At 48.4% G+C, this 12754-nt stretch overlaps 1 protein-coding gene across 3 annotated transcripts in view; it reads left to right on the plus strand.

The window, feature by feature from the left end:
* Window positions 1-12754, plus strand: part of LOC147887797 (receptor-like serine/threonine-protein kinase NCRK) — a 195636-nt gene that overhangs the window by 101832 nt on the left and 81050 nt on the right. For all 3 annotated transcript variants that reach the window (XM_087393528.1, XM_087393527.1, XM_087393529.1), the window contains exon 6: window positions 1598-1842. In XM_087393528.1, the coding sequence (XP_087249654.1) occupies window positions 1598-1842 (245 nt within the window). The remainder of the gene's footprint in view (window positions 1-1597; window positions 1843-12754) is intronic.

Here is a 12754-nt window from a genome sequence, read left to right on the forward strand (position 1 = left end):
ATGCAGAATGCAAATGATAAGTGTTGAGTGCTACATAATCATGTCAGAATGATAAGTACTGAATGCTACATACTCCTGTCAGAATGATGATCGCCTACACAACACTAACATCCTCATCACTAGAGTGTCGAGGGGGATGAGGTAGTGAAGGCATAAAGTCAGAGATTGAGTACTAGCAGCAGCCCGCAGACGTGGTCCTATGTCGTCTCCTAGTCATAGCTCTGCGTCTAATAAGGGCTACTATGATCCCTGTTGGTGGAGCCCCAACTCTGAACCAAGGATCATTGTTTATATATCACAGTGGAGGGTTTTATCGACCCACCAGGATATACATAGATCCACCTACCCCACTCACTGAGGATCTCTATTAGGCAGTTTCGGGTCTCTTCACATAGACTTTGCATCAAGAGTGGCAGGGCTGAGGGTTTGCCTAGGGAGAGACGCATATGCACATTATGTGACATCCATGAGATTGAGTCGGAGGAACATTTCATTTTCAGATGCTCAGTATATACTATAAGATCCGAGGATGCTTCTATTGCCTCTTTAGAGACAGTTATGGGATCTTGTCCCACTTTCTCTCCTTCCAAGACTAGAGATACTTAGCTACCTTCATTCACAAACACCGTGAGCATCTATGTCAATCACGGAGATAAGAGAAGACCTCCTTGATAGACTCTTCTTAGAGCTCAATCACTGAGTTCTTCTAGCCAGACCATGCGGGCTCCCACACCATGAGGCCCCGCCATGATTGTGAAACAGAGCCAGCGAAACGACAACTCAAATAGAGGGTTGATGCATAGATTACACTTGGTTGAGCTTCATTGGAAGCTTGCTCGGTCCCCACCAGGTCCTGAATGTGTGTAGCTGCAAAAGATCCTCACGGATGGCCTAGTTGACCTCAAGATAGGAGAAGGGAAAAAGGCGTGTCAATGCTATACCGGAAGGGGAGAAGTCTATCCATGTGGAGTCCCAGTCGCTCAAACCATCTCTCTATGCATGCAAACCAGCATCTCTGATCACCTGCTACGCTGATAGTGCCATAGAGGAGGACAATGCTAGCCATAGTAATCTACTGCGGCCAGAAGTGTAATCTCCGTACCCCCCGACCCGGTATAGGTAGGTGATAACCTGAAATGCTGCATCAAGCTATACTGGAGATGACCCAAACGCAGCCAGAATGATCTGGTGGGAACTAACTACTTATTGTGAATCATCCGTGATAGCATGAGAACATGTAGGCACTCCACTCGAGCTCTGACAAATCAGTCCTCCAACTAGGGCTGCCATACATCCCTGCTAGGTAGACCAAGGAGTCAAAAATCAAGCCCTTGGTCCGTGGGTCCTAAAAATGTGAGCGGAAGAACTACCTCTCTAATTTGGCCAATGAAGTGTATCCTGTGCTCAGCCAATGTGTGTGTGTGTGTGTGTGTGTGTGTGTGTGTGTGTGTGAGAGAGAGAGAGAGAGAGAGAGAGAGAGAGAGAGAGAGAGATGCTATGCATGAATCTAGAAATTAGAAGGAATGTTATATTTGTTGATGTTATGGGCCTGGGTGAGCATAACTCCACTTCATACAGTCTCTTCTTTTCTTTGCAGGCTGCAAAGGAAAGAGATCATTGAAGCCATCTATTGATGTAAATCCTTTTCTAGGTGTGGTTGCTACAAAGTTTTCTTACAAGGATTTGCATGAAGCCACGCAAGGATTTTCTAAACAAAATGCAATTGGCCTTGGAGGAAGTAGTAGGGTGTATAAGGGTCGTTTGAAAGATGGACGGGAAGTTGCTGTGAAGAAACTTTCAAGACAACATGATATTAGTGTGAATCGTGAATTTCTTTTTGAGGTTCTTTATTAAACCTTTTCTTATCAAATGAACATGATACTGTTAAGATAACGTAGCTAGGGTTTTGTAGACACAGTTCAACATCATTGAGGGCCTCCAACGACTTAGCAAGAATCTGTTCTGACTTCTTAGGCATTAACTTAATCACTCTTATATTCAGATTGGTTGGAAGTATACTAGAAAAAAAGGACTAGTTTGTTAACGCAATGATATCTAAGTCGCATACCTTCTAAATTGTGATGGTAAAACTTGATTTGGAAGCATCTGGACCTGTTGCCTTAACCGTGAATTCAATTTTTAGTTTTGAGAGCAGTTGTTGAAGTTGCATAGCCTGGTGACTCATCACTGATGTTTGCATGTTGGTTAAAAAAGCCTCAAGCCGAGCTTCGTAGTTTGGGGCAAAAGACGGCTTAGTTTTGCTCCCATTCTATGTTATCTTTTATTATCATCCCTCTGTTCTCTTTGTGTTTACTTTCGGATTTTGCACCTTTCATGACCCTGATTGTCCTTTGTTACTTGCTGCATTGTTTTCAAAGCATTTTAATTGTTAATGCCTGCAATTTATAATTTTCTTTACAATCTTCTTAGTACACAAACCTTGACAACTCAATGCACCCAGTCATAGGGCTGGAATACTATGGCTTTCTTTTCCATCTATCATTAAGTGGTCAATGGAAAACTTAAACGTCCCAAGTGAATTGGTCTCCAACTAGACTAAATTGTCCTTTTGATAAATTTTATAGTAGCACAACAGATTTCAAATTTAAGACTATCTGTAGTAAAACTCCGAGATGTAAAAGTAATGCATCTATGGGCTGCTGCTCGCCCTGCTGCCCCCCCCCACCCCCCCCAACCACCACCATAGCTCCGCCTTCGCCTCCCTTCCATAGCCCCCCCCCCCCCACTCCCCCCCAGCCATAGATCCCTTCCCCCGCCTCGCCTTTGCCTCCCCTCTTCGTTGCCTCTCCTACCTCCACGCCTCACCTCTGCCTCCCTTCCTCTCTACTCCTGCTATTTCCTCCGCCTGGCTTGCCGCTCAGCCTGGCCCTCAGCCCACCAGTGATTGTCAATGCAGCCCACAATTGCATCTCCAGACCCGCCTTGGGTATTCACAATGGTCGCCCAACCCATGTAGCAGGAGGCCTCGGGATAGGGTTCCTGAACGTCTATGCACCGGTATGCAGACAACACTGGCGGACCTTTTGGAGATGCCTGACAGAGTGACTTCTAGATATTGACTCATGGATTGCTGGAGGCAATTTTAAAAATCTAGAGTTTGCGAAGGATAAGCAGGGGGGGACTCCTTCTCAAAGACGCCGGTAGCAGAGAGGAGCATTTGGGAACTGTTTGTTTTGACGATCAGTGGTGGCAGAGACCCCTGGTGAGAGGCAGATTGTACTAGGATTCTAGGCAGCCTAAACTTCTCCTTCGGGTAGAGGAGGCACAACCAATTGCTAGAGTTCCCGGACCATTTCTATGTTGGAGACTGGGCTCTACACAGAGGGGGATCCATTGGAATCTTAGCAGGTACCACGATGTTGAATCATTCTCCAATCTTACTTCACTTTGAGCAGTCCTGCCCGGATATGTCCTAGAAGGGGATACGCATTCTAGACATCTTGCTTCAGGAGACAGAGTTTTCTTTTTTTGTGCAAAAAAGAGACTTCTATTACGTAAGAAAGAAACTCGCTAGAGCAAGCTCTGAGCAGAAATACACATGCTAAGCATGTAATAAAAACACCTCAGAAAAATGAGGTAGAAACAAACCAAGGCTGAGGCTGAAAATGCCAAGTCAACTCTGTAGAAGTCTCAACAAGGAAGGGAGAGTCTCTCCAATCCGCGAGAAAAGTAACTCTGCTGGAGGAGGCTGCTCGAGAGGATCCCTGCATGGTCGCCCATATGGCCATCAGAGTGTGTACCGTATCTGTCCAAGTACTAGACAAGTTTTGAGAAGGGTGAACCTGAGAACCCTCCATAGCCTCAGTGCATCTGGCTCTCCAAATGTGCCAAGCTGCAATGCTAGCTAAAACCTACCATGGAGAGTCAACCGAGGAATGAGCAGCCCTGAAGAGAGTGGCTGCAACATCCTCTAAAGAGCACGACTCCACAACGTGTCATCGGATGTGTAGAGCCCAAGACAAGTCATGTCTCTCGAAGAAAACCTGGGGCACTGAAAGAGTGAGCCAAGCCACTGATCCCCAGGTCATATAGAAGGGGGGGTGAACAAAAGTGCTGAAAAGTCTTGCAATCCCATTCCATATGATTCTCGCCTATCTGCAATCCCAAAGGCAGTGCTGTATTGTCTCCGAAGCGAAAAGGCAATGAGGGCAAGTAGGGTCGGCCCCAAACCTGCCCCCAACCTGGATCTCCAATGATTCACTGCTATCCCACCATGAATAGAAAGCCAAAGGAAGAGAGTGATTTTTCTATTCCGGTGAGATTTCCAGAGCCTCTGCTAAAAAAATTTGTGCAAGTCTTCAGAAATCGGAAATTCTCCCAATGAGGAGCTTTGGTGGGCCTCCAACCCCTACAGCTGAGCTAGAATTTCCTGGCATCACTGACTGTGTAACGAAAGAAGGGGGTGCCTTTCTCTTGGTGCCCTTCATCTATCCACTCCCATTCCCCAGGGTCCCACTACAAAAACTTAATTGGGACACCTCCATAGAGCCACAGCCTCCATGAGCCCAGGGTAATGAGTAGCAGGTCAGGATCCAAGTACCACTGTGAAAGAGAGCCATGCTCCATGAAGGCCACTATCCTGACTGGCTGAAACGGTACCCCGAGCAATATATCATCTGTGGACTTGGACAGCCTGCCCCCTGAAGAAACATCAAAGACTAGGGCATCCTCATGTGTGTTCCGTAAAGCAATCACCTGCAAAGGAATGCCCGATCTGGGAAATGCCATGCCCCCATCCAGGTGGAACAAGTGATAGGCATGTCATCTGTGTCCACCCAATCCAAGGGCAAGGCTACATCAATCTGTTGAATTCTTACTGCACTCCCTCTGAGATTAAGAACCACCTGGGCCTGACGGTCTGTAGGAAGCCTCTTGAAGGCTCTCCATGCTCCCACAGTAGATGCAAGGCCCCTCTCCCATCTGGGCCACTGCATGTAAAGAGAAGCTCCAAGTGGTCTACCATGCTCATCCAAAATACTGTCGTTCCACATGATAGGCTGCCTTTCAATCTCTGCAGGGGTGGACGGGGGAATCCTGCGAAGAGTACTCCTAAAGCTGGCCCATGCTTTCAGTATAGCAACCATAAGAGGGGAAGAAGGAGATCTAAGGTGGGCTGTGGTAAAAATCCATCTGGTACTGTGTATCCAATCATCCCCTGAGGTGGGTGTGCGAGACTGTATGCATCTGATAAAAAAGTCCTTCCAAGGCTCTTGTCCCGGCATAAGTCCTCTTACAACAACCTTGCAGAGTAAAGCTCTGCACTGTAGATCCGGCTCAATGATATTCAAACCCCCTTCTCTTGTAGGAAGAATCAAGGTCTCCCAAGCCACCCTGGTTGTAACATCAGTTGTGCAATCTAGACCACTCCATAAAAAATTCGGTATGGGCCTCTTGTGCTGAGTGATACAATCCCTAGAGTGGCACCTCTTCTCCAACTTGAGCTTCTTCTACCTCTCTTCCGTTTCCTTGGTGAGCTCTTCTCCTTCCTTCAGCTACAAAGATGTCCTAGAGTGGTGCTGTTTTCGTTGCTCTCTCTGTGACCTGCGGACGATGTGACGCTTCTATCTAGACCTAGAAGCAGAATCACGACTTTGTGTCTTCAGGAAAGTTGTAGAAGACCTTGAGTACTACACTTCTCTAATTGGCCGTGGTACTAGGCTTGCATATTGAGTGACTCTACTAGTCCTTGTGGCACCTCCAGCCACTACATCGACTTTTTTGTGACTCTCCATCTTCTATTTTGAGAGTCATGCCATGACCACTCCATGTAGCTACCCCATGGACTTCACCGACACATATTTTGGGGCATCCATGGCTAGTGCTTCATCAACATCATCATTGACTCGCAGGGATGTGCACACATGTGCAGTGGCTACTTAGAGGTACTTAGAGGACATCTCTTACTCCTAAGAGATCTATTTTTATTATTCCTACAGCAGCTTGATGTATTTTGGGGTCCTCTGCCCTGGGTAGTCCCCCTAAAATGATATGTAATTGAGTGTTTGGTTGTCATTGAGTCTAAAGGTACTCTGCCTTGGATAGTCCTCCTAAAAAGATGTATTGGTTTTCCTATTTTGGTGTGTGGCTTCCTAACATGTCTTGTTATGAAGCCAAGGGGGGATGTACTGTGGGAGCCATGTATTGGCATTAATAGGTCTATTTGTTTATCAGGCCTGGCTTGAGAGTTCCAAGATGTTGGTGCATTGGTCTCCTAGACCTCTAAGTTGATCATGCATCCATGCATGATGAGCCTCTGAACCATGCTAGATGAGCTTTCTATGTTATGCTCACTAGCCTCTGAGCCCAGGTCCATCACTTGCTCCTCGACCTCCTCCTAACTCAGGGGCACATGACGCATTCCAGTGGGTTCCGGTTCAAGTGCAGGTCCCTCCTTCAGTTCACGAGGGTAAACTAGTGGACTTTGCTTCACCTCGAGCTGTCCCTCCAGTCTCACCGTGCATAGTCTGAGACACTGAAGCTTCGACCTCCTCCCCGGTTGTAGCTTCTTTCCTAGAACCAACGGTGCCAAGCACTCTCCTTAAGGCAGTAGAGGTCTCCGCGGCTAGGCAGACACAGGACCGAGAGCAGTCCTCACTTCCTCCCTTGGATAGGGGGAAGGGGATGGTTTACACTATTGATCCTCTTCCCTCAGAAGGGATCCTTCGCACTCCGGTGCCGGGCTTGCTTCACAGGAACTCATTTTCAGCCCTGGCAGATGATTCAGATTTCCCAGAGGAGGAGTTTGTGCCCTCTACTTTTGGTGAGCCAGTGATTGGGTTTCCTGTTGACAGGGCTTCTTCTTCAGGTGGCAGGGTTCTTTCCCCTGTTGATTTTCCTCTACTTGGTTCCATTCCTCACTCCTCGAGTAGGAGGTCTTCCCCTGTTGAGGGGTTTGTTTCCTCCACTAGGTCGGGTAAGGTGTTCCACTGTACATCCTCTCGTCGATGAGGATAATTAGTTGGAACATACAGGGCCTAGGTGGCATCCCACATCGCCGCCGTAGACAGCTGATCCGGGATCAGCTTCATCCAGGTGTTACTGGGGGTTCCATTGATATCTTATTTATTCAAGAGCACAAACTGGATTCTAGAGATTGTGCCAAGTCAGGCAGGTCACTTTCTGGCCATACTTTTTGGTCGCCTGCCTTGGGCATCAGGGAGGGCACTTTTATTTCAATTTCGCAGTCGGTTCTCCCCTTAGTTGTTGGACACGGAGTCATTATTCCCTCTAGAGCTCAGTGGATTATTCTTTTGATTGGAGGGCGTAAGGTTGGTTTCCTTAACCTGTATGCCTCCAACATTAGAGGGGAACGTGTCCTTATGTGGAAGGATTTGCTCTCCTAGGCCCCCATTGCAGATTCATGGGTTATTGGAGGTGACTTTAACATGGTTGAGTTACCGTCAGACAAAAAAGGGGGCAGAGAAGGAGGACTTCACTCTTTGGAGAGAGCAGCTTGGGATGCCTTCCTTTTTCACTTCTGTGGCAGAGATACTTGGTTGGACGATGCCTTTCTTATTCAGCCACAGTCCCTCCTTGTTACCTTATCACACGACCACCTGTCGACAGGCGTTGACCACATGACGACATCTGTTGACCACATGTTGACCATGTGTCAACACAAGTTAGCCACGCGATCACACGGGTTCATCCAGGAGTACTGTCCGAGGCTGTCAACCACAGGTCGACACATGTTAACCACAGGTCGACACAGGTCAACCACAGGTCGACACAGGTCAACCACAGGTCGACACAGGTCAACCAGGAGTACCGTGTCCAAAGTGATCTCATCAAGAGCTGCGCACATGGAGAGTGAGCTTAGCACATGGAGCAGTCAGGAGTATTTATATTACACAGTGGTTCAGTGATACAGTGGTGCAGTGGTGCGGTGAACCAGCTCACCTACACATGGAGAATTTACACCATCAGGCTGGCGAGTCAGGGAGTCAGGAAGTCGCCGAAGCCATCAAGAGAGCCAGCGGCGCAACGGCTATCCTCAACAGCTAAGGAGATAAGAGGATGACCAATGGGAAGAAAGAGGGGAGATTCTCAGCGAAGAAGGGACCCTCCAAGGCGGGGGATGAGGATGAAGGAGAAGGGAGAGAGAAAAGGAGGCATTCGGCATTCGGCAGGGGAGTGAAAGAGAGGAGAGTGAGGAGAGATAGAGGCTAGAGCTACGAGCTCGCCAAGGAGCGAATGTGAGAGACTTGTGTGTACCCTTTGTCTACTATGGGGATAGACCTGTGTATTCTGGTGATTTGCGACTTGTGTATTCTTGTGACTTGCGACTTGTGACTTGGGGACACGTCCAGTGATATGTACATTGGCCAACTCGGTCACTTTCTCATCTCTCTTGTCTCTTCCGGATATGGGGATTGATCACCAGTGTAGGATTTTCTTATTTTGTTTATGTTGTGGAGTTCACCGGTGATTGTCACTTAGCATAGTGCACTCGTACGTCGTCGTTCACTGCAGTATAGCATACGACACTCGCACACTACTAAACGGTGCGCTCTGCACGATCCATTGCATTAGAGCATTGCACAACTCATGCTTCTCACGCCAGTGGCCTTTGGCCTCCGGTAACACCTCCGGAAGGATAGGAACCCCTCCCCTCAAACAGTTTATGGCGATCACGGTGGGACACTGTTGGTATTGAGTAGCACGAGAGAAGTCGTGATCTAGGGTCCTAGAGAGAGGTCTTATGCCGAGTAGTTCTGAAACCTTTGAAGGAGCTAGTGAGAGAACTAGGAGGTACTTGAGGAGAGTGGAGAAAAGACTTCCGGCAGATCAAACTAGGTACAAGAAGCATTACGTGCGACGTAAGTTTGCGAAGCCCTCAACTCGAGCACAAAGTGAGCCCACTGGAGCAGTAGCCAGAGCAAGTAACTTCATCGACACTCTCATTGACTTGGATCAACAGGGACCTTGGTGGTCAGATCCGGACTCCGGAGAAGAAGAAGTGCAAAGCGGAGAACAGGTGAAAGAAGAGGGTACTAAGGACGAGGGCTCCTCAGGGACTCATCAAGGTCAAGGAAGCCCCTCTTCTCTTCCTGCAACGATGTCTTCATCAACCACCTCTTCTACCGGAGTGGTGACTCCATCTGCTCCTGCCTCAACCTCTTGTGGACAAGCTGCGACCTCATCTATTATGCATAGCTCCGGGCTCCTAGCTAATCCTTCTTCTACATCTATTCCATTGGGGGGTACTTTTGCTCCGGCCATGCCTTTACCTGCCACAATGGTTTCATCTCCCTTTCCATCCACACCGGTGTTGCCTTTTCCACCACCTCCTTCCTTCCCTTCTGCCTACTCATCCATGACTTCAGCTCCGTCCCTCTCTTTCCCAAATGCTCTCCCATCCTCTTTCACCCCCACATCTTCCATGTTCTCACCCTTTCCCTCTGCAACACCGAGACCCCCCACTTACGCGCTACCATCTGGGTACACTCCCTCTATGACTACATCAGTAGTGACTTCCCCATTGTGGTCCTCCACAGGAGGAGTTGTCGGGGTGGTCTCCTCCTTGGGAACACCAACACTCATTACAGCTCCATCGGGACTCCCTCCAACTCTTGCATCTTCTCCAACCTCTCGGGTGGGGATGGCCGTTCTCAGTTCCCTAGACAGAGCTAGACTTCTTGAGCTACTCAACAAGGTCCACGTGAAGACTCAAAAGTTCAAAGGCCACCTCCATGAGGATGCGGAAGCTCATGTGAGGAAGTTCCTCACAGCATGTAAAGCTAAAGGTGTGGAGAATGAGCATGCGTTCCTTCACATCTTTCCTTCGTCATTGGAGGATGCAACGGATGTATGGTACAGTCAATTTCCTCCGGACCACTTCCAGACGTGGACAGACCTAAGGGAGGAATTCTTACGCACTTTCAAGTTGGAAAAATTCGAACACATGATTGTCCAAGAGTTGTCCACTGACACCATGAAGCCTGGAGAAAGCATCTCTGAGATGTACACAAGGATGAGGGTCTTGGCGGCAAAGATGTCTGTGCCACCTAATGATGCTGTTATGAAGGGATGGTTTTTGAAAGCATTACCCCCTTCCATTGCTATAAGGTTGGTGGATAAACTCCCTGAACATGCCTCACTTCAAGACTTCCTAAAAGAAGTTGTCAAGATGGAACGGTCACAGTTAAGCTTTGCCTCATCAACGAATACGACCACCCAACTCCCAAGAGAGGAGGGATCATCCGCATGGCAGCAACTCAAGAAGGAGTTAGAAGAAATCAAAGAAGGCGTGAAAGATAGAATAAAGGTGGATGGCCAATCGTCCTTTGAGGCCCAAATTCGAAGTGGCCTTTGGTGCACCGAATGCAAGGGTTCTAACCATGGTTACTGGGAGTGCCCCTCCAAGCGAAAGGTACCTACTTCTACCTCATTTTGTACATTTTGTGAGATCCATGGACATGATGCCTCTGAGTGTAGGTACCTCAAAGGATTAAGGAAGCTTCTTCCAGAGTATACCTCGGGGGAACCTCTGGTTGCTGCAGTCAACAGAACGGTACCCATAACTTCTGGTCCAGCAGAAGTATCTCCTGCTCCCCCTCTTGCATGAGCATCTGAGCCACCTCCTCCTCCTGTCATGCCACCTCCATTGCTTCCGACTCCCCCTTTGCTCCAAGCTCCTGCCCCCAATTCAATTGGTTCCCCTTATTTCTATCCTCAGCCATACTATGCCCCGTACCAACCACCTATGTCAGGAGGTGGCTATGGACCCTCTTATCAACGCGGTCGAAGGGGTGGTTTCAGAGGTGGACGCGGAGGTGCAGGCAGGGGTACAAACTTTAGAAGACCCATCATGTGTTACAGATGTGGCGAGTATGGTCACTACCAAGATGATTGTACACAGCCGTTCGGGGGACCCTCTTGTACACAGTGCAACACAAATGACCACTACACTAGAGATTGTCCCAATAGAAGAGTGGAACCCGCATCCCAAGTGAATATGGTTGATGTAGTAGTGGCGGGGGAGGGCAACAATCCCCATTTGAGTGTTGGGCGCTGTGACACGGTCACATACAAAAGGTGACAAATGTAAGGGTGACTCAGAGTCAGCACCGGAGACCTCAGCACCAATGAGTTCGACAAGTGTTCTCCCACCGAGGTCATTCTCCTCCTCCAAGGTACACAGTACGCCCAGGAATAGACCACCCATGCTGGCTTCTGATAGTTATTCAGAAACAAACTCGAAGGGCCCACAACCATTAAGGTCAACCACTAACTCTGGGAGTGCCTCATCCTCGGGGGATCACTCTATGCCTTTGAGGTATCAGGAGGTAGTAAAGGGTGTCACGAGAGATCTTCAAACAAGTTCTGAAGATGAAGGTAGCACACCTCAGCTTCCATCCCGCAAGTCCAGAACTGTGAGGTTTGCAACAGAAGTGACAACCCTCGGACAGTACCGGGATAAGGAGGCATGAGTAGGTCCTCCCACTTTGTCCTCAACAGCACTCAACAGAGAAGAGGCTATGGGGACAAGATCTAGTTCTGCCCAGGAAAAAGGGAAAGGAGTAATGGAAGAGAAACCACTGGAGACAATGACTCACAGTTCAGACCTACATCCACATCCTCGTGTAAGCTTCGACCCTAGGAGGATGAAGTTACAAAAGGCTAATGCTAGTGTCCACCACTACTCCTTGTTTGAAGATCTTATGAGTTTCAAACCCAACCTCACTCTACGACAACTTTGCCTATTGTCCCCCCAAATCAAGCATCAGACTATTACATTTCTGAATCGCCTCCCAGGAGGTCGACACAAGGGATCTACTCCGAGTGGGCCACCACCAGAGACATTACCGGCTCAGCATGGATCTACACCTGACCACTTCTCTGCCTACGCTGCACTCACTTGTGAACAAAGTCCCAAGCTCACCATGGAGATCCATGGAGTGGAGCTGAAGGACGTCTTCCTCGATGGTGGGGCGGCCGTGAACATTATGCCAAAAGGTACACTCCAGAAACTAGGGTTGAAGTTGACAAGTGATGTTCACTTTCAGGTACGCATGGCTGATCAACGCAGAGTAAAACCAATGGGTGCAGTCAAAGGTGTTCACATGAAGATTGGTGGAGTAACTTTTCTCTCCAATTTTGTTGTCCTTGATATGACCGAAAATGAACAAACTTACCCTCTACTTCTTGGTCGGCCATGGTTGCGGTCTTCAAAAGCCATTCAGGATTGGTCAACTGATGAAGTTCGATTGCCCCTGGGATCGACATCCCTCGAAATAGATATGGTCACAGGGCAGGCAAGGCACATACCAATAGAACTAGGAGAGGAGGATTTTGAAGAACAAGCCGGAGTCGAAGAGGAGCATTGGGCCTGTGGGGACTGGCCCAGGGGTGGTGACCAAGGTATCAATGAGGAGACAACCCTAGAAGGATTTGAAAGTTTGACCTACTTGTTGGATCGGGCTGATCAAGAAGACGAGGAGGCTGTCATTTTGGATTGGATGGGAGCCCTGGGCTCATTAGCGGTCAACATGGTGGAACTATGCCAACAAGAAGATCAAGAAGAACAGCTACTTGCAGTATCAGAGATCCACCCAGAACGACAGGGTCTGGTTGAACTAGTTTACGAAAGGATGCCCTTTGGACTTTGCAATAGTCCACACATGTATAAGAGAATGGTCACTAGGGGTACTACAGTGGACACCACAGATCGTACTGAGGACAATGATGGTACTGTAGTAAACATTGAGGATCGTCCAGTGGCCGACATGGA

Source organism: Dipteris shenzhenensis, chromosome 22, assembly GCF_047967505.1.
Source record: "Dipteris shenzhenensis isolate YYH24624 ecotype China chromosome 22, Dip_SZ_1.0, whole genome shotgun sequence".
NCBI classification, from domain to species: domain Eukaryota; kingdom Viridiplantae; phylum Streptophyta; class Polypodiopsida; order Gleicheniales; family Dipteridaceae; genus Dipteris; species Dipteris shenzhenensis.